The sequence below is a fragment of the Triturus cristatus genome, chromosome 10 (genome assembly GCF_964204655.1).
Source record: "Triturus cristatus chromosome 10, aTriCri1.1, whole genome shotgun sequence".
In the NCBI taxonomy this organism is placed as follows: domain Eukaryota; kingdom Metazoa; phylum Chordata; class Amphibia; order Caudata; family Salamandridae; genus Triturus; species Triturus cristatus.
The window spans coordinates 69,217,536-69,240,342 of record NC_140593.1 but is presented as its reverse complement, the minus strand read 5'-3'; the positions used below and the strand labels follow the sequence as shown (position 1 = coordinate 69,240,342).

The window sequence follows — 22,807 nt, the reverse complement described above, 5'->3', positions numbered from 1 at the left end:
TTTTCCCTAGGTGATGTGCCTCCACCCACTGGTCCTCTGGCCCCCTTGCCTGCCCGGACTCTCACTGAACTTTCAGGTAACACCTAATGTTTTCTCCTTTGCTTGTCTCTCAACTCTCTGCCAGTCATCTTAGTGAACCAATCATCTCCCTATGCCACTTTTTCCTCATTCCTCATCAACCTCTGTTAGTTTGACACCAATGTTATGCTGTAAAGAAACCGTGCAACACAAGATTAACACTCAAAGATAGGCAACTCTTAAAGATGTAACATGGGAAAATATCAGTGGCCAGGGTATCAAATGCGCAAACCTTTCAGTATCCCCATGTAAATGATTAATAAGCTTACTGTGCTCCAAGGGGCAAGAGTAGCCACCTATACCCTCAAATGTGAAGTGGACAAGGTCCACAACCTGAGCAGATGTATACAGCCCATGAGCAACACAACATTCAAACAACAATATAAAAAACATTCTGTGTTCTTCAGTTGTAATCCTTTGTCTTTTTATTCTTCCATCATCACAGTAAGTTGCCGGCGAACACGGATCGTACGAGTACTCTCGGAGCGTCCTAAGGATTTAAAATAAGGGTGTTACTCCTACCGCAAATGGAGTTTGGACGTTTATGACTAGATTGGAGACCTAATACTTTAGATATATTTGATCAATGAGGACGGTTTCTTTTGATAAGACTGCATACAATGTTCTTAGATGTTGTAATATTTTTGTATCACCCTGATGAAGTCGGTTTGGTTTATGTACTAATGACAAATCACGTGTTGGCTACAACTGTGACTGGAGTGAATTCTGAATTCCAGAAGTGACTTGCTACTTACTGTGATGATGGAAGAATAAAAAGACAAAGGATTACAAATGAAGAACACAAACTGTTTTTTATATTGTTTTAATGTTGTTGCTTAGGGACTGTATATATCAACTCCTAAAAATGTCCAAGAATTGTTATGTCCGGTGCAATGCAGTTGACTTGCTTTGAGGGTACTAAAGATCTGGGATGGGCAATACCAAAATATCTCAATATACTGATATGCAACAAAAACTTTGGCTGGAGCAGAGCGCCCACTGTGATGTCAGAGAATAAGATATGTGCTTTCAGTAGGTTTTGCTAGACCACAGAGTGGTAAGTCCTTCTAGAGTAGTAAGTCTATCCAGAGTAGTGAGGATAAAGTTCTTTTGAACCCTAGAGTCTCGACTTGGACCAGGGTGGGCCGGTTTACTTTGGTCACATCAGAATGGACTTATGGTCTTATGAGCTGGTAGATACATAAAGCAGAATTGATAGACGAGCCCTGGGTGAGAATCTAGAACAAACACTTGGTTAAATGGGTAGAGAGCTTGCAACCCACAAAATGATGGTGGTCCTGATACCTCTTCAGAAGGGAACATTCCTCTCTCTCCTGGGGCTCCGACAGAGAAATATCCTCTTTTAACACATTGTGTGTAAATCTGTAGCAACTCTGGATTTGAATTTTCCTTCACAGGAACCAAAGTCTAATATGTTGCCAGAAATCTTGCAAACTACTTCTTTAGTTCCAAGGCCTTCGTTCCTATGTACAAAGGTGTTACTGGAACCTGTCTTGACTGTCTATTTAAGAAAGACCCTTCTAAAGCCCAGCGGTCCACAGACAAATTGCCAGGCGCCGTGGACTAGATCTGGTTGACCCAACCTTTTTTGTTCACATATGTCTGATGAGAGAGCTTCATGGTTCAGGCTTCTTCTTCCAAACTGAACCACAATGCCTTTTCTCCAGCCCACCTGGAAAGGAAGTTTAAGAAACTGGGTGACATTGGCCACAAAGACTTTGCATAAGGAAGCCCTATTCATCGTATAGCGAATGCCATATTCCTGCTACGACACTATGTTCATTCCTTATGAGAATTATCCTTACTGGACGTTTTAGCCCACCGCAGCACATAAGGAAGCCATTTTCCGATTTTTCAGTGATGGCTTTGATGCTGCGAAACGATTCCTGATGTTTGGCATGGACTCATTGGACACTGTAACCCGGTTCATGGGCACTCTGTCACACTAAGCTACTTGGTGTCTTCAGCTAGTTTTTCAGGTGATGTCCGGGCTACTGTGATGGAAGTGCCCTTTAATGTCAAGTGACTTTTCAGAGACATGACTGACTCCTCCTTGGACAATTTTAAACCAGCCCACTTGCTGGATCTAGCCTCTCTAGCAAAGCAGTTCCATCAGCAGTACAGGAAGGTTAGACGCTATTCCAGAGGTCAGGACTCCTGGCAGACACAGTCCTCTTTATTGGTTTACACACCTCAGCAAATGTACCCACTATCATTATGCGGAAATCACTGCTTTTGTAGAACCACATAATTCCAGTGACCTTACCAAATGCGCCATGGTGTAGGGCCATCCTCTGCATCAGGTCTGCTACTCTTTGGGTAATAAAGACCCTCCAGTAGGGCCATAGTTCCTTCCACACCTCTCATCACAGGCATTCTGGTGGCTGAAATATTCCAGGAGCAACGCAGCCACATCTCTGTATGTGTTTGTAAAACATTACCGCCTCACAGCCCAGGCACCCAGGAGCAGATAATTTTCAGGGCAGTGCTGAGTGACTTCCTTGGTTAATTGTCACTCCTTGTCTCCATCTCCTTGAGGGTCTGGCTTTGAGAGTCCTTGTTGAGGTGAGGACTCTGCAGGAAGGTTCATCCATCAGAAGTATGGCTTTGAGAGTCCTTGTTGAGGTGTGGACTCTGCAGGAAGGTTTGTCCATCAGAAGTATGGCTTTGAGAGTCCTTGTTAAGGTGAGGACTGCAGGAAAGTTCGTCCATCAGAAGTATGGCTTTGAGAGTCCTTGTTGAGGTGAGGACTGCAGGATAGTTCGTCCATCAGAAGTATGGATTTGAGAGTCCTTGTTGAGGTGAGGACTCGGCAGGAAGGTTCGTCCATCAGAGGTATGGCTTTGAGAGTCCTTGTTGAGGTGAGGACTCTGCAGGAAGGTTCGTCCATCAGAAGTATGGCTTTGAGTCCTTGGTGAGGTGAGGACTCTGCAAGAAGGTTCGTCCATCAGAGGTATGGCTTTGAGAGTTCTTGTTGAGGTGAGCACTCTGCAGGAAGGTTCGTCCTTCAGAAGTATGGCTTTGAGAGTCCTTGTTGAGGTGAGGACTCTGCAGGAAGGTTCGTCCATCAGAAGTATGGCTTTGTGAGTCCTTGATGAGGTGAGGACTCTTCAGGAAGGTTCCTCCATCAGAAGTATGTCATTGAGAGTCCCTTTTGAGGTGAGGACTCTGCAGAACGGTTCGTCCATCTGAAGTATGGCTTTGAGAGTCCCTGTTGAGGTGAGTACTCTGCAGGAAGGTTCCTCTTTCAGAAGTATGGCATTGAGAGTCCCTGTTGAGGTGAGGACTCTGCAGGAAGGTTCCTCTTTCAGAAGTATGGCATTGAGAGTCCCTGTTGAGGTGAGGACTCTGCAGGAAGGTTCCTCCTTCAGAAGTATGGCTTTGAGAGTCCCTGTTGAGGTGAGGACTCTGCAGGAAGGTTTGTCCATCGGAAGTATGGCTTTGAGAGTCCCTGTTGAGGTGAGTACTCTGCAGGAAGGTTCCTCCATCAGAAGAAAAAGTTACTCAACCTTCCACAGTAATATATCTTGTGGAGAAATAGTCCTCCTGCAGATGCCTCTCCACTCTCCTCTTTGCTGATGAGTCAGTGCTGTATATAATAAAATCAAAGGAATGCAAACATGTTTATGCTGATTGTCACTTTTGTTGATGATCTCTTGGTTCCTGCTTGCTTGCCACTCTGGGGCATGGAAAACGTATCCGGACATGTCAGCGACTGGTTGGCCACTATTATATGCCAGGCGCTTCATGTCTGGTGAGTGAAGGTACAACTAGAGCTGCATGGTGTCTCCAGTGGTGCTGAAGAGATGTTTTGTCAGGATCAGTGTGAAACCTGGGGAAGAATCGTAAGGTGAGGAATCTACAGAAAGACTGTAAGCACCAGAAATATTCTTACAGCAGGGAAGACCTTTTTGCATTAGGCATTTCAACCGCCTGATAAAACACACTCTTCTGGTGCTGATCAGCAGCGGCCTCCTCCTCTTCTTGACACTAGGCATAACAGCCCTACAGTCAACAATTAGCCCCTCCCCAAAACATTTCATTGCACTCATGTGTTGCAGACCACAATGTGCTTGTGTGTTTCACAAGGTGATGGAAAAGGTGTTGTATGTAGTGGCAGTCTGGTTAGATTAGGCATCAAGTGCTGCTGTGCCTGGTTGGGGGGGGGGGGAGGGGGAGGGAGGTTGTTCTTTCAAACCAGAAAACAAAATTACACATTAATTGTGTCCCTCTCAATACCCTAGCAACTGCTGGTCTCAGTTCTATCTGTGGATGGGGGCGACTGATGGGTTGGGCAGGGGTCCTCTGCGCATCACGGTGCGTCAGGGTAAGTTATTTTGTCAAAGAAAAAGTTTCTAAGAAGGTGCAATTTCTGTGAAAAAGTTTGTTTTTGTTTTTTTACACAATTGTCAGTCATTTCGTGAACCCCTCCCCCTTGCCTCTAAAAGACACCTGCTCTATCTCCCCCTTCCACCTCCTCAAGGCATGGGTTTTAAATCTCAAATTCTCCCAAAAAGCGTGATGTGAAAACCTGTCATATTCCGGGAGGGTCTGTTTTCTGTATTAAGAAGACGTGCTAGAGTCAGGGACTGCAGAGTAGAAAAGAAATTCTAGAACATTTACTGGTTTTTAACTCTTTCTCCCATGCTGGAAACATCACATTTTCAAATCAAACGAGCACGCTTACGTCCATCATCAGTACAACATGAACCAATGCGGATCTGCGTCTAGGCGCTGTAAGTAATGTATGTGGGATCATAGGTAGCACTATTCAGCTGAACGGTACTCCTATTATCAACCTCGAACGGATGAAACACTGGGTCGCCTCCCACGATAACTCAAGCTGTGTTCTACAGGTTATGCACAGATGAGCGCAGTAGGCGCTTTAACCCCGGGATCTATATTACTGACATTAGGTCCTGTGACTTGGTGCTCGCTGATATCTACAGCTGGTGAATGGCATTTTCACAGTGTTCGTCCGGGTACAGAGCACCGCAGCCGGTTGTGCATTCACCTGTTGAGCCACCTTGCTGTGACAGCACCCCTCGACTTACAGGACATGCCTAGAGTTGTAAAGGGAGTGGTATATTAACAGTCTTGGGCTAGGCCAAGTACCTGTTTTGAAAGATAAGAAGGAAGCGTTGGTGTTCTAAACAAGACAAATGTCAAGTGAAAGCTAGAGTAACAACTAATATTACAATTCAACCATTATGGTTTATGTCACTAGATGGCGCAATGCCACTGGAGATGAGATAGAGTGGATCTCAAACTGGAAACTCCGTCTTGAACAGGCATCACAGTGAAAGAACGTCACAGCAAAAACCAAAGGAAATGATGGACGGAGTGTTGAACATTGCAAGCACTCACCCCCAGTCAACTGATCTGGGTTTAATCCATCACCGTTCTTTAGCCCACTCTGCCACCCCAGTTCAGACATGGCCATATGCAAATCAGTCTGACCCTGTGCCTCATGGGAACAGTCCATCACAGTGAAAGAACGTCAACCAGCAAATATTTACCAAATACACCAACCTTCTGTCACCCAATAGACTTTCAGTATCCGGAAGCGAACGGCATTTTTGGGGCGCTTTGAGGAATAGTGCCACCAGGAATGTAATTCCGTCACTTTGTTGAGGCTTAAAACGCAAATGTTTCTATTTATGCTCCACTGAGAAGAGAAATGAACTGTGGATCGTGGAACACACAAGGGGCTCGTTAGTGGGTTCCGGTGATGCATTAATCACCTCCTCGGAGGTAACGCTCACGAGCTCCTTAGAGGCAGCAGGCACAAGGCGCTTGGATCCTTGAACTGGCACCAACAGGTATAATAAAATAACAAGCACGAGTGCTTGAAAAGTGCAGACGCTCGCGCAGCCCCGCTAATTGGAAACAGATGGCCCCTGCGCGGCGCTGCTCGCTCCCGCAAGGTGGATGCCGCCACAAGCACGAGTGCTTGAAAAGTGCAGACTGATTCCAAAAGGTCATCTCCTAGAGCAGCGCATGCGCGCTTCACTAGGCTCGACCTAAAAAAAAGACACTGCACCTTGCCATGCACATGTATTTCTCCATCTGCCTTTCACTGAAAAGCTGTTTGTTTGAGGCAATGCCTGAGCGACATATTTGTTTAAAATGTTTGTCTAACTTTTTATGTATGTGTGTGTATATATGTGTAAATCTATCCATATATTATACATGTATGTACACGCATCCATACAAAGTCAGTGTAAACATTTTACGTACAAGTACTGTTTTCAGTGTTGCTAAATACAGGTTCTTAATTTTTGTTCCCGTGGCCAGTGGCTATGCACCAGAGGGAGATGACCCTTGCTATAACATGTGGTCTAGTCTTTAAATGTTATGCTGCAAACAAGTGTGGCACTCAGTACCTGCTATGCTCCACCCCGGAGCTCATGAGGACTGAAAAACGTGTCTGGGGCTAACAAAATGAAACATTGGAAGAAATGAATTGGTACCCAGCTATGCTTAGCCGGAAGAACTGCAACTTTGCAAAAGATAGACCACGTTGACCAGAATGCGTTTGTAGGGCTACTGAGTCATGTTTTGCTTAAAACCCTCAGATGAAGGATATTGGTGAGTGCTGTTTTGAGTGGTGCCAAATATTCCTGATGGAAACTTCTAACCGCAGATTCTTTACCTCTAGAACGTCCCAGGTGCCAGACTGGATCTGACTGATTTAAACCGCATTGCTCCCAAGCGCCAGAGTATTGTCCCTTGCAACTCGGCCTTGACTTGTTCCGCCCCAGAAGTGACAATGGAGCTGAATATAAGCGCCAGCCTTGTGTATTGACGTCCGTTTCTTTCTTTCCTCTACTTCATGTGCTGATCCGGACCTTGCCCCTACCTTTTTCTCGTCAGTTAACAAGTTTTTTCACAAACTATTTCTTTTTTCAGTGTGTAAAGGAACTCTGCTCACTCTTAAAACTTGGCCTCTGGTGTTTGGGTTTGGGACACACGAGGAATGTGCCCTCCTGAATCCGAAGGTAAGCTGGACCTTCGAAAAGAAACTCTATGTTTCCAAACACCAAACAAAATCATGGCGATCCTGCTCGAAGTCAAGGGCGTGGAAGCGTTCCTGCTCTGAGCTATTCCCGAGACTGGTCCTTGTCGTGGTCCAATTCTTTCCATAAGTCGAACCAGCAGCACAAGAAGACCAATTGGGATTCATCTCCAGTCCCGTCATTCTAAGCCTCTAAGCCAGAGAAATTGTTAAGACGTCGGGGCGCCTCTCGGTCTCACTCCGTTCCCCAGTCAAGGAACTAATTACGCAACTGATCCTGATGCACCCCGAATCTCTGGGGCTGTTGCCAATGTTGCAACAGATTGAGGCCTTTGAAGAGGACATGTTGCGAATCTTCGGCTCTGTCCCTGCTCCCTCTGGTATGCCTTTAGGCGCCAAGAATCCACAGAGGACTCCTCAGGTTACTGCGGGCAGGTCCGTTGTCTGTGCCTCCTGCCCCCATCTCTGGCTCCACTCTGATGCCGGAGCAGACTTCCAGTCTGGCACCAAAATCTTTGCCGGCCCCACGTCCTGATTGCCAGTGCTAGAAGAAGACCTTGTCCCAATAGTTCTGTCCGGCTCAGAGCTGAATTTGTCTCGACCTTGACCGGTGTGCGCCCCAAAGTCGTAGAAATGCACCCGGTCCCAGTTGAGTCCAAATCAGAGAGACCATGCCTTTACCCTCGAGATGCACCCCAGTGCTCCAACAACTTTTCAGTTCCGACTGTGATCAGTCAACCAGCTTTCAGAGATGACAATGTGGATGATGGGGATTATTTCTCGCCACACTGTGATGATGACAATCATTACATGGATTTGCAGGAGGCCAGTGGGTTGACACTTCTCCAGACACTGGGTTTTCTTCCCTTGGACTATCAACAAAAGAGTTTGTTTCCTTTGCTGTGGTAATCAGACGTGCTGCAGAGGTATTAGACTTGCAGCTGTCGTCTCTTTAAGGTATGACCAACATTTTGACAGAACTTTTGCAACTTGAGCCCTTACTGCCACTTAATGAACCCCTGACTGGCACCTTAATGGGCATCTGGTCTAACCTTGTTCCTATCCACCAGAGAACAGACAGGTAGCCAATTGCCACTTGCAGGCACCAGGTGACCCTGACTCCTTGACAAAGCTCCCACACCAGAAAGTCTGGTGTTTCAGGCTTCTACCAGCAGGATGAACCCCAATTTATTCCCTACTGCCCCTGGAGTCAGTTGAATAGAATTGAAGCATTCAGAATATAGGTGTTTTTATTGACCAACCTTGTCCTTCGGTCAGTCAGTGCCAGCTGTTTGATGGGGTGATATTCCCACACTTTATGGGGCATTGTTAGCAAGATCCTGCTGGCAGTCTGTGAGGAATTTCGGACCAACCTGGCTCAAACCATCCAGGAGAGTCAGGATGTGACCAAATTTCCTATCTGTTCTGGACTGGACACTACTGACTGCTTGGGCAGAGAGATTGGCACTACCATGGTGCTTCAGTTTACACTTGAATTAGAGCTACAAGCTTCACTGGTGACAAAGAGGCCTTACTGAGGAATATGCCATCCAATGTTTGGTAAGAAGCAGATGCCACACTGGAACACTTCAAAGATAGCCAGGCCATGGCACATTCCTTAGGCCTTTCTCCTCTGCCTAGACAGTATGCTCAGCAATTTGGCCCCTTTCTAGGTCATTACAGAGAGTTGGCATACTGACAACGTCAAGACCCATGCCTCCAGAATAAGTATCTCAGCCTTCCGGGGTTTGGGATCAAGCAGACCAAGTCCAGGTCACTAGAGGCAGTGAACTTCGTAGTCCTTCGCCCCTGCGGCATTATCCTCAAAACCACTTTAGTTTGCCCTCAGTGTCACATGAACACTCGTGGGGAGGCAGGATTAGGTATTTCCTCCAGGGGTGGCAAAACACAACATATGACAGCTGAGGTTTTCACAGGGGCTGTGCCCTTCCATTCCTTTCCAAACCATGGCATCTTTTGCTCACATCAGAGGGACTTTCAAGGGTGTGCCTCTCTATCTTACTCCAACAGATGCAGACTCTTTGAGCTAAAGCTGCCATACAGAGAATTCTGTTCCTGGAAGTTGGGACTATATGTTACTCCTACTACTTCATCATGATGACGAATGACAGAGGCCTTCAAGATGTTCACGATCGCTCTGGTTTTATTTGCCCTGGATCCAGATGACTGCATGGTGGCTTGGACCTGCAGGACGCCTACTTTCATCTAACCATCCTGCAGACCCACAGATGCTTTTTGCACTTCAAGATAGGCCAGGAGCATTTTCAATTTGGGGTTTGACCTCACCAGGGCCCCTCTTGTGCTCACAAAAGTGATGAATGTGGTCGCTTCACATCTTTAAAGGGTGGGGATTCCAGTTTTCCCCTACCTCGATGATTGGATTTTGAAAGCGGGCTTGCCAGTCAGTCGTAGACCACCTGCGGGCGATGGAGAACCTTCTACTTAATTAGCGTTTATTATCAAAATGCCAAAATCACGCATGACTCCTCTACAAAAAGTTCATTTCATTGGGGCCATTCTGGATACAGTGCAGTTTTGGGTCATCCTTTGATCACTAGGAGTCTTGGACATTGTGGCTATGATCCCGATGTTTCAGTCGCCATTTGGGTCTCATTGAGAGTGCCTCAAAGGTTTCTTGGCCTCTGTATCCTGCTCGTCAAATATGCCAGGTGGCATATGTGGGCTCTGCAATGTAACCTGAAGTCCCAATGGGCCCAGCACCAGGGGAATCTGTCAAATTCCATCCAGGTTTCAGAGGAGACTACAAAAGACTTCCAGTGTTAGTGGCTCAACTGCAGTTAAACCAGGGGCACCCTTCTCCGTGCCCCGAGCTGACGTGGTGATGGATGCCTCATTGCTGGAATAGGGAGGTCTTCTGGAAGAGATAGAGACTTGCCCCATGCCCCCAGTCATTCTGAATGAATCGAATATTAGCTAAGTATGTTGGCCAGTCACCAGATCCCCTCCTCTCTTCTTCACTTTGTCAAGTTTGCAATCCTTGGGAACTCCACGTTGGCTGAAGTATGGATTTATGTAATATGGCATCGGAACAGACATTTGTTCTAGGTTTATTCTTTTTCTAGTAAGTTCTTGTTGTTTTTTTTTTTACTGATGATTCTCTTAATCCTTCTCAGTTAAACTGTGATGTATTGTTGAACAGACAATACTGTAACGCACTGGTACTTCATGTTTAAATGCCTTAAATACTGAGTAGCTTGATGAATAATGTTTTTTTACAACCGCTCCCCATACTAATGATTATTAATAAACCTGGCAATGTTGGAAGTTTTAAATGATATTGAGTCTAATGTACAATAAAATTATGTAAAAATAAAAAAAAAATCTGGGAGAGTTAGAGATCTGAAAACTGTAATCTCCTGCAAAGATCGGGCTCCACATGAACCGTTGTAGCTGTGCATCATTCACCTGGAGTTGAAAGCCTTCTTCCCATCCATCAAATGGAGGCTGGATCAGGTGCTCACAGACAACAACACTGCCATGCGTTACTGCAACAAGCAGGGTGGGTGGATCCAGTGTTCTGTGCTAAGAAATACTTTGCCTCTTAAGCTGGCTGGAGTGTCAGGGCATTTCCCCAGGGTTATATGATGGAACAATGCAGGTAAAAACATTGCATGCCTTTAAGATGCATTTTCACCCCGCAGTCTTTTAGCATGCATATGATTTTACCTTGCATGCTATTACAATGCATTATTAGTCTAAAGTAAGAATTAGTAAGCTAAGTGTATATATATATTCACAGAAAAAACCATAGGTTTCAGGCACATTATAGTTCGGAATTAGCATTTAAAAAACCTCAGAAATTCACTGAAAAAAACATAGGTTTCAGGGGTGTTATAGTTAGCTGGACTTTTCACTTGTACAAAACCATTGAAATTCCCCCGTTATAGTTAGTTCAGCTAACTATAACTCGCGCGCCCACAATGCACTGCTGATGACGTCACATATTACATCACTCATGACATGGTCAGTGACGTCACATATTACATCACTCATGACATGGTCAGTGACATCACTCATGACATCACTGATGACATCTCAAATGATATCACTGATGACATCATCCAGTGAATGTGTGTTTTTCTGAAAATTAAATATGTTTTATATATGTATATCTCAAGGCCGATGGAAGAATAAATGGGTATATAAGTATCTAAATGGATGATTTGTTTTTGAAAAATTGATTGTGTAACTGACTGATTAAGTGTATCATAGTGAATACATGGCTTAGTGAGTAATGTTTAAATATGTAAATATCTGTATCAGTCTCTCACTTTGTGTATAAGTGGCTGCATGGGTTGGTGAGTAGCTACATGGGTGTCTATATAGGTTATTAGTTGGTTTTTTGAGTATCAGTCTGAGTGTCTGCATGGTTCGGTGGGGGGTATTACGTAGTACATAGTTGCATGAATGAGTGACTCACTGTTTGTATGTGTTGAAGACAGCATGTGTGCAGGACTGTATGGGTGGATGAGTGTGTGTATGGGTGTGTTAGTGAGTGAATGACTGTCTCAATAGTGTCTTTATGAGTAACTACATATGTTTTAAACTAGTATATGTGACTATTGGTGTATATAAGTGAGTATATGTGAGAGTGAGAGATTGAAAGAGTTCCTGTATGAATAAGGATGTGTTTCTAGAAGTGATTGTTTAAAAGACTAAGTATGTGTAAGTTTTCGTAGAAGTAAGTGTGGTGGTGTGTGTATAACTGTATATGCAAGTAAATGTATGTTTGATTCTTTATAGCATGAGTGACTATGTGTGTGAGTAACTCTATGGATGAGTGGCATTGTGTAACAGGATGTATAGGTGTATGAGTACATATGATGAGTGAGTACATGTATGAGTGACTGTATAGGACTGTTGGTGAATGAGTGGATGTGTATGTGGATCTTAGAATTACCGAAGAGGTTGTTGTAACTGGTATTGGTATGTCCATTGTTTTGAAAATTGTAGTCTCTATTTTTGAATGTGTGTATCAAAGGTTATATTAGGGTGAGAGGAGGTCTGCCACTCTATCACAAGGATGATGTCATCAGTGATGTCATTTGAGATGTCATCAGTGATGTCATGAGTGATGTCACTGACCATGTCATGAGTGTAATATGTGACGTCATCAGCAGTGCATTGCGGGCGCGCGAGTTATAGTTAGCTGAACTAACTATAACGGGGGAATTTCAATGGTTTTGTACAAGTGAAAAGTCCAGTTAACTATAACACCCCTGAAACCTATGGTTTTTCCAGTGAATTTCTGAGGTTTTTTAAATGCTAATTCCTAACTATCACGTGCCTGAAACCTATGTTTTTTTCTGTGAATTTCAAAGGTTTTCTAAATGCTAATTTCTAACTATGCCTACAGAGATAGGACATGTGAAGAAAGAAGAAAAAATGCACAGAAAGAAAAAAAAGAGGTGCAGAAAGAAGCAACAGAAGTCCTCAAAGACGAAGAAAAGTGCAGGAAGAAGGATAACGTGCAGAAAGAACAAAAAGAAGAGCAGAAAGAAGCCTTGTTGCAAAATCATCCTGTACCCTCAACTTTTTCAGACGGATACTGGTGGTAACTGAGTCTGACTAACCAGTCCTAGAGCCAGTGCTATGTTAAAAGACACTTAGAATACAGTGAAAACACCTACATACACTAGGGAACATTATGCGTTGGGGTCCCCCTGTGATTAGCATGACCTCCTCTGTAAGCCCCTAGTATATAATAGGGCAGGGGGATTAAAACTACCTCTTAAAACAGACCACAGGGCGTTTTTGCACACGTTAACTCAGGCCCCGTCCCCTCCCTTCACCACTGTGTAAACACGCCCTGTGTCCGTTTTTAGTTGGGAGATTAAGTTCATTTGAATCCCGAGGGTCCCTAGGGTCCAACTAGCCCACTAGGTACCTCCAGTAAGTGCCACAGAGCTGCGTTGCAGAGAGGTGTAAAAAGTGGCACGGCCTGGACCACCTCTCTGCAATGCAGCTCAGTGGCGCTTACTGGAAGCACTTGGTGGGCTAGTTAGCCCCCAGGAGCCCTCAGTATTGAAGGGAAATTATATCCCCAATTTAAAACGTGCCATAGTGCGTGTTTGCACACGTCACCTCAGGCCCCGTCCCCTTCCTTCACCACTGTGTAAACGCGCCCTGTGGCTGTTCTAAGTTGAGAGATTAAGTCCCCTTGAATCCTAAGGGTCCCTAGGATCAAACTAGACCACTAGGTACCTCCAGTAAGCGCCACAGAGCTGCGTTGCAGAGAGGTGTAAAAAGGGGCTTGGCCTCAGAACACCTGTCTGCAGCGCAGCTCCCTGGCGCATACTGGACATGCCTGTTGGGCTAGTTGGCCCTCAGGGACCCTCAGTATTGAAGAGGAATTAATTCCCCAACTTACAACTCGCCAGGGGGCACGTTTGCAGAGTGCTGCAAGGAGGGGGCGTCGCCTCCGGCACGATGCCAGTCTTTTATTGATTTAAATTTTTTAAGAAGGGGGGCTGTGTGGTTCCCCTTCTTATTCTAATTTATTGGCCCTGATGACCCCATCCCCCAGGGCCTGTCTCCTAATTATATTTTTTTGACCCCAATCCCCAGGGCCGGCCACAGTTTTTTATTATTTAAAAAAAATATATATTTATAGACACACCTAGGACATGCTGGACAAATCGTACGTACCTATCACCATGACGATTTGCGTGATATTCATTAAAAGGCGACTATGCATACAATGAATCCACGTGGAATGTATTTACACCACTAGTGAAGCTCTGACATGTCTGATGCCCTACCGTGCCTAATCCCGGTAGACACCCTTGTCGTTTATTTATACAAACATGGGTAGCTATTGACGGGCACATTTAATACACATGCACACCAAGCCATTCAAAGGGGATTCGACAAAAATTCGACCAAAACTATGCAAGAAACCCCCCTCACGATTAATAAAACACACATCCACTGCCGGATGTGTAATACTTTTTATTTTACTCTCTGGAAAGGTGACGGACATCACTTGAGAGTCACAGCGCGCTCCTAGCAGAGCCCAATGCTGTGTTACACCCACCATTGCCTGCTGAGTGCCACACACCTCTGTGTTGTATTCCACTAGCTAGTGCATATGCTACGACACTCTCTAGCCCATGTGCACTGTAACACCACCCCGTGAATATGTCATGCCACACTTGTCTTCGCACTGGTTATATTACCCCATCTAACATGCCTTCCTCGATGCCTATGTTATAACGCACAGTGCTATGCCATACATATTACAATCTGGGATCCATTTCTTTGTCACAGTGCATATGCAACGTTACACTCCCCAGCACATATTTTATATTACAACTTTAGAGACTAGTTATGTTACACAACACTGCCCTTTGCATATTACACTCCAAGGCGCATATCGCATAGCACGCGCTAGTGCCTGTGCTATCTCGCGCTCTCCAATGAATCTGTCATTGCGCACAATGTATTGCATATTATATTTCACGCCCGGTTCATCTTATATCACACTTTTTGGTGCATAGTTTATACCATACACTATATCTAGTTTTCATTTTCAATCGTGCTCTCAGGACTATGTTCTATATAACACTGTGTTCACCTACCCTTTTCACGGGCATTACATTTTACGATAGGGGGTGGAGGGTCAGGGGGTGTTTCTGCCAAGTGAGCCCGGAGTCACAGTCACAAACGTCCTCTTCTTCCTGAATAAAAGTGAGATTATGCTGCATACTTGTTCATATTTTAGGTAGTTCGCACAGACACACATTTAAAAAAAAATAAAGTTCCTAATACCCGCCTTCTCTGAACAGTTAGCTTGCTGCCCCATCCCCCTCCTCCCTATCCTCTGTTGTGTGAATCCATGGACTAGCCTCCTCCCTCCTGCCATGCATGGTCTGATATGCTGCCACTGCCCTCAATTTAGTATGATGTACCAGTCCACTCCTCCTGCCCTCCATTGCCCAATTCTATGTCCCATCATTGACCTCCTGCTTAAACTCTGTGCTTAGCTTGCTGCCCCTATTCTCCTTCCCCCTGCCCTCCGATGTCTTTGTGCATGCCCCTGCTCCATCCTTTTTGCCCACCATGTTCCATGGACCTGCCACTCCTATCTACTCTGAGTGTTCTGTTGAGCTGCCACTCCCCTCCCACCTGCCTAGCATTGTCAGATGACTGTAACCTGTCCCTGCCTGTCCACATGCCTTGCCCCTATCCTCTTCCTCCTGTCCTACATGGTCCATTGTACTGCCACACCCTTCTGCCCTCCCTGGTCTGTTGTGATGCAACTGCTCCTCCTGCCTGCCCCGTGCGGTCTGTTGTGAGGCCCCTTACCCTGAACTTTCTTGTCTGTGCACAGGTCCTGACCCTCCCTTCTATCCTCCATCGTCCTTTGTGCATGCCCCTGCACCCTCCTTCTTGCCCATCATAGCCATTGTGCTGCCACTAACCCTCCCACTTGCCATGCATGGTCTTCTGTGCTGCCATGGCCCCTCCCACCTTCCCTGTGTGGTCAGTTAGCTGCCCCTGAACCCCTCCCACCTTCCCTCCATGGTCTGTGTGTATGCCATCACAGTCTCACTGTTGCTCTTCATAGTGTGTCTTGCTTCTAGTGCCCACCCTGCCTGACCTCCATGGCTATCTTGCTGCTCCTGCCCTGCCCCTTTGCCCCCAGCCCTCTGTTTACATGTGCAGACCCCTACTCCCTCCCTCCTGGCTTGTCTGTTCCATTGTAATGCCCCTGATCCGTCCCTCCTGCCCTTTATGGTCTGTTATGCTGCAGCTTTCTCTCCTGTCTGTCCATTATGGTCAGCTAGCTACCATTGCCTCTTGCCCCTCTGTTCTCTGTTGTCCATGTGCATGGTCCTGTCCCCTCCCTCTTGCTTTCTATGGATTGTTGTGCTGCACTCCCGTCCCGCATGCCCTGTGTGGTGTATTGTGCTGCTGCAAACCCTGATGCCTGCCCTGCAGGGTCAGTTTGGTGCACCTCTCCATGTCCCTCCTGTCCTCTGTTATCCAAGTCCATGTCCCTACCCCATTTCCTTCCATGATCCAATTTACCATACTTGCGAACATTTTGAACTTGGTAAGAGGGAGATTTTGAAAAGAAACTGGGGTATTGATTTTCCCCTTTGAGTTACATTGAAAAAGAGGAGATTGTAGACAGGAGACAGATCAAATAAAGCCCATTTGAGCTTAAAAACATTGGACGTTTCCTGGCTGAATCAGGTCTGTTGGCATGTATGGTTGTACTACCATTGCCTCTTCCTTCTGCCCACAATGGTCTATTACATTGCCACAGCCTCTCTTGCAAGTCCTGTATTGTTGGTTTGTTGCCCCTGCCCCCCTTTCCACTGCCCTCCATAGTCTGTTGTGCTGCCACGGCCCTTCCTGCCTGCTCAGTGTGGTTAAATTGTTGCCTTTGCACCCTCCTACCTGCCTTCAATTTTCAGAGTCCGTGCCCCTGGCCTCAGCCTCTCAACAGTATCCTAATGAACAACTAGATTGCTAACATTCTATATTTATTACAAAAGTGTGGAACGCCTGACGTCATCTTGATGTAATCAAAACTGTAATACCTAGAGCATTTCCTTTAGAAATTACATATATGAGAGGGTCTTATTGGCATCATAATTATGGTAAGTGCTCTAAAAGACTAAAATAAGGACATATTTTCTGAGTTTTCAAATAGCGACAAAGCACTTTTAAATTATTTGTTATCTTTATGTGTTTTTTATCCAGTTGACCACTTGATTAAATGTTGCACTTAGGGGAGAGGATGTGGTGTTACTTCCAGAACTGCAGGCTTTGCAACTGGGGAACCAGGTTGGAGTTTCTGCTTCAGCTCGACATTCTGTGATTCTGGTCAAATCACTTAGTCTCCCCATGTCTACAACCAAAATGAATTTGTTCTTGTGTGATGTAACCAATGCTGATGTAAAGCACTCCAATACCTGACAAGTCTGCACTATATAACACTGCAAAAACACAAAATAATAAGTGTTTTGCACACTTCTGTCATTGGGCTATATTTGGGCTACATCTGGGTGATTTTGGGCTACATTTGGGCTCTTTTGTCTCCGGTGGCCATCTTGGGAGATTTATTTGTTATGAAGTTTCCTAATTTCCTCATGTACTGCAGTCTCCTCAGTAGGAAATGCTTTCAGTTTTTTACTTTGATTCCATCATGAAGGTATTCAGATATGTCACACATTTGCCATAAATTCTGAATGTTAGCACTCTAGTTGCTCATTAGATCACTGTAGTAAAACTACTGTTCATCATGGAAGTCTGCTCCTGGTATTAAAAGTGCATGTTTCAGTCTGCATGTCAGAATTTTTTAATGAAATAGAAGAGGATTTGAGAAGTCAATCAAAATGTGCCCTCATTTTCTTTCTTCAGCATTAATCATAATTTCTATGGCAAAATGAACCCCCTCATTGTGTTCCTTTTTAAATTAAATGTTTTAAGTGTTACCAGTTTATTCCAATCAAGATGGCTTCAGGTGTGCCATACTTTTGTCATAATGAAGACAGTAAGCGCTCTAGTTGTTTTTAAGAACACTCTGGGACATTCTGTCATTGGGCTATACTTGGGCTACATCTGGGTGATATTTGGGCTACATTTGGACTCTTTTGTCTCTGGTGGCCATCTTGGGAGACTTATTTGTTATGAAGTTTCCTAATTTCCTCATTTACTGCAGTCTCCTCAGTAGGAAATACTTTCAGTTTTTTACTTTGATTCCATCAAGAAGGCATTCAGATGTCACACATTTGCCATAAATTCAGAATGTTAACACTCTTTTTGCTCATTAGATCACTGTAATAAAGCTACTGCTCACCAGGGAAAACTGCTGCTGGTATTGAAACTGCATGTTTCAGTCTGCATGTCAGAATTGTTTAATGAAATAGAAGAGGATTTGAGAAGTCACTCAAAATGTGCCCTAATTTTTCTTTCTGCAGCACTAATCATACTTTTTATGGAAAAATGAACCCCCTCATTTTGTTCCTTTTTAAATTAAATGTTTTAAGAGTTACCACTTAAATCCAAGCAAGATGGCTTCAGGTGTGCCATACGTTTATCATAAGTAGGACTGTTAGCGCTCTAGTTGTTCTTTGGAACACTCTGGGAAGCTGCAGTAGAACACAAAGGAATCAACTGACAGTCTCTGCCCTTGTTGGATGTACATGTTTTACTGAGAATGTCAGACTTCATTCTCACATGACTGAGAAAGATAATGTGAATTTACAGAAAATAAGCTCTCAGTTTAGCTTATAGATCACCTTCCAAACCTCTGTGGGAAAAGCATGAGAAAATATTTTCTCTCAGGCCACAATTCCTACAATGTGTATGGTACCATCAACAAATGATTTATAATGTAACTAAAGTCTTAAAACCTTCTATTAACTGCAATGCTTTAATGAGGTGCTATCATGTATATTGGTCCCAAGATGGCTGCCAACAATTCTTGGATGAAGTGCTGACAGCCAATCAGATCTCAGGATGAGATGTGTGGTTAGGCTCCGCCCACATATATATATGATTTTACTTTTGATTTTCTCAGGAACTACTGAACAGATTGACACCAGACCTGCAAAAGGCACTTCCCTGACCTGAGGACTACCTCTCTGCCAAATTTCAAGTAATTCTGTTCAGCCGTTCGGGCTGTACCTTGGACTAAAGGTCCCTATGGGAAATTGCATGGGGAAAACGCGTTTTGGGATCCCCCTTTTTTCTCAGCCCCCGCTTGACGAATCCCCCCGAGACTTTTAGGGTAGGAGCGGAGCGCCCCACCTATTTTGAAAAGTTCGCGAGGATTAGTCAACCGGCGCCAAAGTTATTCCAAATAGAATGTTGCGGACTTCCTATGGAAACACGGTCCTAACTATATCTATCTTCCCATAGGACCTTTTGACGCAGCTACAGCCTGAACTGCTGAACGGAATTACACCAAATTTGACAAAGAGGTAGTACTCAGTTCAGACTCGTGCCTTAAATGGTGTAAATCCGTTCAGTAGTTCCTCAGAAAATTAGAGGTAAAAGTACATATATATCTATGGCCTTGGGAGGATCCGCGCACCCTCCCCGCACCCTCCCGAGCACGAGCTGTTAACTAATTGGCTGTCAACACTCCAAATCAGGAAGTGTTGGCAGCCATCTTGTGCCTCGGTAACCGAGGCACAAGAAACCTAAAAAACAAACGTGAAAAATGCAAAAAGGGGACAGGGTAGAAACACCCTGACCCCCTAGGCCTGCTCAGGGGGTCCCACAAGGGCCCGCAGGTCCCAAAAAACCTTTTTTTTTATAAAAAAAAATCTGCGAGATTCGCACACCAAGCGCGAATTTCGGCCGGAAAAAAAAAAAGAAAAAAGAAGCGCGGTGCTCCTGCGCTTCCTTGGTAATTGGGCGCCGAGGGGGCCAAATCCCGGGGGCAGAACTAAAAAAAGAAGTGTGGGGGGGGTCCCAATCCCCCCCACACTGCCCCGGGGACCGCCACCCCTGGGGCTCCAAGATAGTATCGGTGGGGGGCTCACGGCCCGCCCCCCATCCCCGGGGACCGCAAGGGAAACCTGCTCTTGCTTTTGTGAAGCAAAGCTGATTGCTTTTCCACATGGGGAGCAGCATGTTAGCTGCTCCCCATGTGGAAAAGCAATGCCGGCTCCCGCAGGACGCGGGGAAGCGGCTGGGACCGTGGGGGGATTCTGGACCCCCCCCAACGGAGGCCATAAGTGGCCTGGGAGGGGGGGCCACGTGGCCACCCTCCCCAATTGAATTTTGTTTTTTAAAACAACAAAAAAATGGCCGGCCCCGGTGGATGGAGTCCCCAGGGCCTTAAAGTGGCCAGAGGAGGGGGGCTATGCAGCCCCCCTCCATAAAAAATAAGGGCCATGCCCCAGGGGATGGGGTCCCCGGGGCAAATTATGGCCTCGGGAGGGGGGCCACGCTGCCCCCTTCCCGATTTTATTTATTGATTTTTTTTTTATAATAAATAAAAATTGGGGGCATGGTAAAATGGTAAAAGAAGGGGGGCTACTTAGCCCCCCTTCTAACAAAAAAAAAAAAGAAGAAATAAAAGACCGGGATCGGGCCGAAGGCCACGCCCCCTCCTTACACCATTCTGCAAACGCGCCCCCTGGCGTGTTTGCAGAGGGGGAACTAATTCCCCTTGAATACTGGGGGTCCCTGGGGGCCAACTAGCCCACCAGGAACCTCCAGTATGCGCCAGGGGGCTGCGTTGCAGAGAGGTGTAATGAAGCCATGCCCCTTTTTACACCTCTCTGCAACGCAGCTCCGTGGGGCTTACTGGAGGTACCTGGTGGCCTAGTTGGCCGCCAGGAGACCTCAGGATTCAAGGGGACTTAATCCCCCAACTTAAAATGCACCACAGGGCGCGTTTGCACAGTGGTGAAGGTAGGGGGCGGGGCCTGAGGTGATACTGTACAAACACGCCCTGTGGCGCGTTTTAAGTTGGGGAATTTATCCCTCTTCAATCCAGAGGTCCCCTAGGGGCCAACTAGCCCACCAGGTACCTCCAGTAAGCGCCATGGAGCTGCTTTGCAGAGTGTTGTAAAAAGGGGGGTGATTTCACTGATCATGTCATGAATGATGTAATATGTGACATCCTCAGCAGTGGATTGCGGGCGCGCGAGATGTAGTTAGTACAACTAACTATATCGGAGGAATTTCAATGGTTTTGTTCGAGTGAAATGTCCAGCTCGCTATAACACCCCTAAAACCTATTGTTTTTTCAGTTAATTTCTAAGGTTTTTTAAATGCTAATTCCTAACTATATCAGGCCTGAAACCTATGGTTTTTTCAGTGAATTTCAAAGGTTTTTTAAATGTTAATTCCTAACTATATCAGGCCTGAAACCTATGGTTTTTTCAGCCGCCACTGCTTATGGGACAAGTAGCCAGTTTGTTGCAGAAACCACGTTTCAGAGATGATTCTTTCCGTGCATCATCAACCCACTGGGGTAATATAAATTTTTAGATTGGGACACAGCAATGTCAGCTCACTGGAGCGAGAGTATGCACTACCTTGTCCAGAAGGCCACGGGGCTGGCTACGCCCACTGGGGCGGGACTTTTGTTAATATTTAAGTGGTGCAAAGAAATGGAACGGCTGTGCGAGTTTTTACAGAGCCTTTGAAAAAGTGTTCAGACACGAAACGCGTCAGGCGCTGAATGGATTCACTGCTTGCTGTGCGGTAATGCTCTCCCTGAACCTGCAATAAAAAGAACTTTGGCAGATACGCACCTGTCGTGTGGCAACTCCTTCACAAGCAATCTTTGGTTTGGATGTTTGGCGGCCTGCCTGAACCGCGGAGAAGCCCCGGTGTTGCTTGCAACACTCCAGCAGTGACGTCAACCGCCACCACTGCTTATGGGACAAGTAGCCAGTTTGTTGCAGAAACCACGTTTCAGAGATGATTCTTTCCGCGCATCATCAACCCACTGGGGTAATATAAATTTTTAGATTGGGACACAGCAATGGCAGCTCACTGTAGCGAGAGTATGCACTACATTGTCCAGAAGGCCACGGGGCTGGCTACGCCCACTGGGGCGGGACTTTTGGTTATCTTTAAGTGGTGCAAAGAAATGGAACGGCTGTGCGAGTTTTTACAGAGCCTTTGAAAAAGTGTTCAGACACGAAACGCGTCAGGCGCTGAATGGATTCACTGCTTGCTGTGCGGTATTGCTCTACCTGAACCTGCAATAAAAAGAACTTTGGCAGATACGCACCTGTCGTGTGGCAACTCCTTCACAGGCAACCTTTGGATATATATATATATATATATATATATATATATCTCCAACCAACAAGTTGCCTGCTGAAGAGAGAGCCACACGACAGGTAAGTCTTTGCCAACAATCATTTATTGCAGGGTACAGCGAGGAAACAGCTGTGGATCACAGGAATAAAGTCCAGTTTCACCTGACGCGTTTCTTGCTAGATAGCACTTCCTGAAAGGCCCCTGGACAAGCAACAGACACGGCATTCTTTCAGCACCGCTATTTCAATCATACACCCCGCCCAGATAGGCGCGGCCTCTCCCGTGGCCTGCTGGATGTAGTGGTGCATCGTATTGCTACTGTGAGCTGCCGTGTCAGTGCTCAATGTCAAATTAAATTAAAGCCCTTGTGGGTTGCGATACAGGGCTTGTATTCCCGCTAGTACAATGGTTCCTCCAACAACAGGCACCTGTCCCACAAGCAGCGGCGTCGATTGGCGTCGCTGTAGGATGCCGAAACAGCAACAGGGCTCTCTCCGCGGGTCAGGCAAAGCCGCATTAAATCCAACCAAAAAGTTGCCTGCTGAAGAGAGAGCCACACTACAGGTAAGTCTTTGCCAACAATCATTTATTGCAGGGTACAGCGAGGAAACAGCCGTGGATTACAGCAATAAAGTCCAGTTTCACCTGACGCTTTTCGTGCAAGATAGCACTTCCTCAAAGGCACCTGGACAAGCAACAGACACTGCATTCTTTCAGCACCGCTATTTCAATCATACACCCCGCCCAGATATATATATACATATATTCACTGAAAACCCCATAGGTTTCAGGGACGTTATAGTTCGAAATTAGCCTTTAAAAACCAGAGAAATCCATTGAAAAAAACATAGGTTTCAGGGACGTTATAGTTAGTTGGACATTTCACTAGTACAAAACCAG

The 22,807-nt window shown here is 45.7% G+C and overlaps 1 protein-coding gene across 5 annotated transcripts in view; it reads left to right on the top strand.

Moving 5' to 3' along the window:
* TBC1D5 (TBC1 domain family member 5) overlaps positions 1-22,807 on the top strand; it is a 2,224,639-nt gene that overhangs the window by 1,946,318 nt on the left and 255,514 nt on the right. For all 5 annotated transcript variants that reach the window (XM_085630445.1, XM_085630447.1, XM_085630444.1 and 2 more), the window contains one exon: positions 11-76. In XM_085630445.1, coding sequence (XP_085486571.1) covers positions 11-76 — 66 coding nt within the window. The remainder of the gene's footprint in view (positions 1-10; positions 77-22,807) is intronic.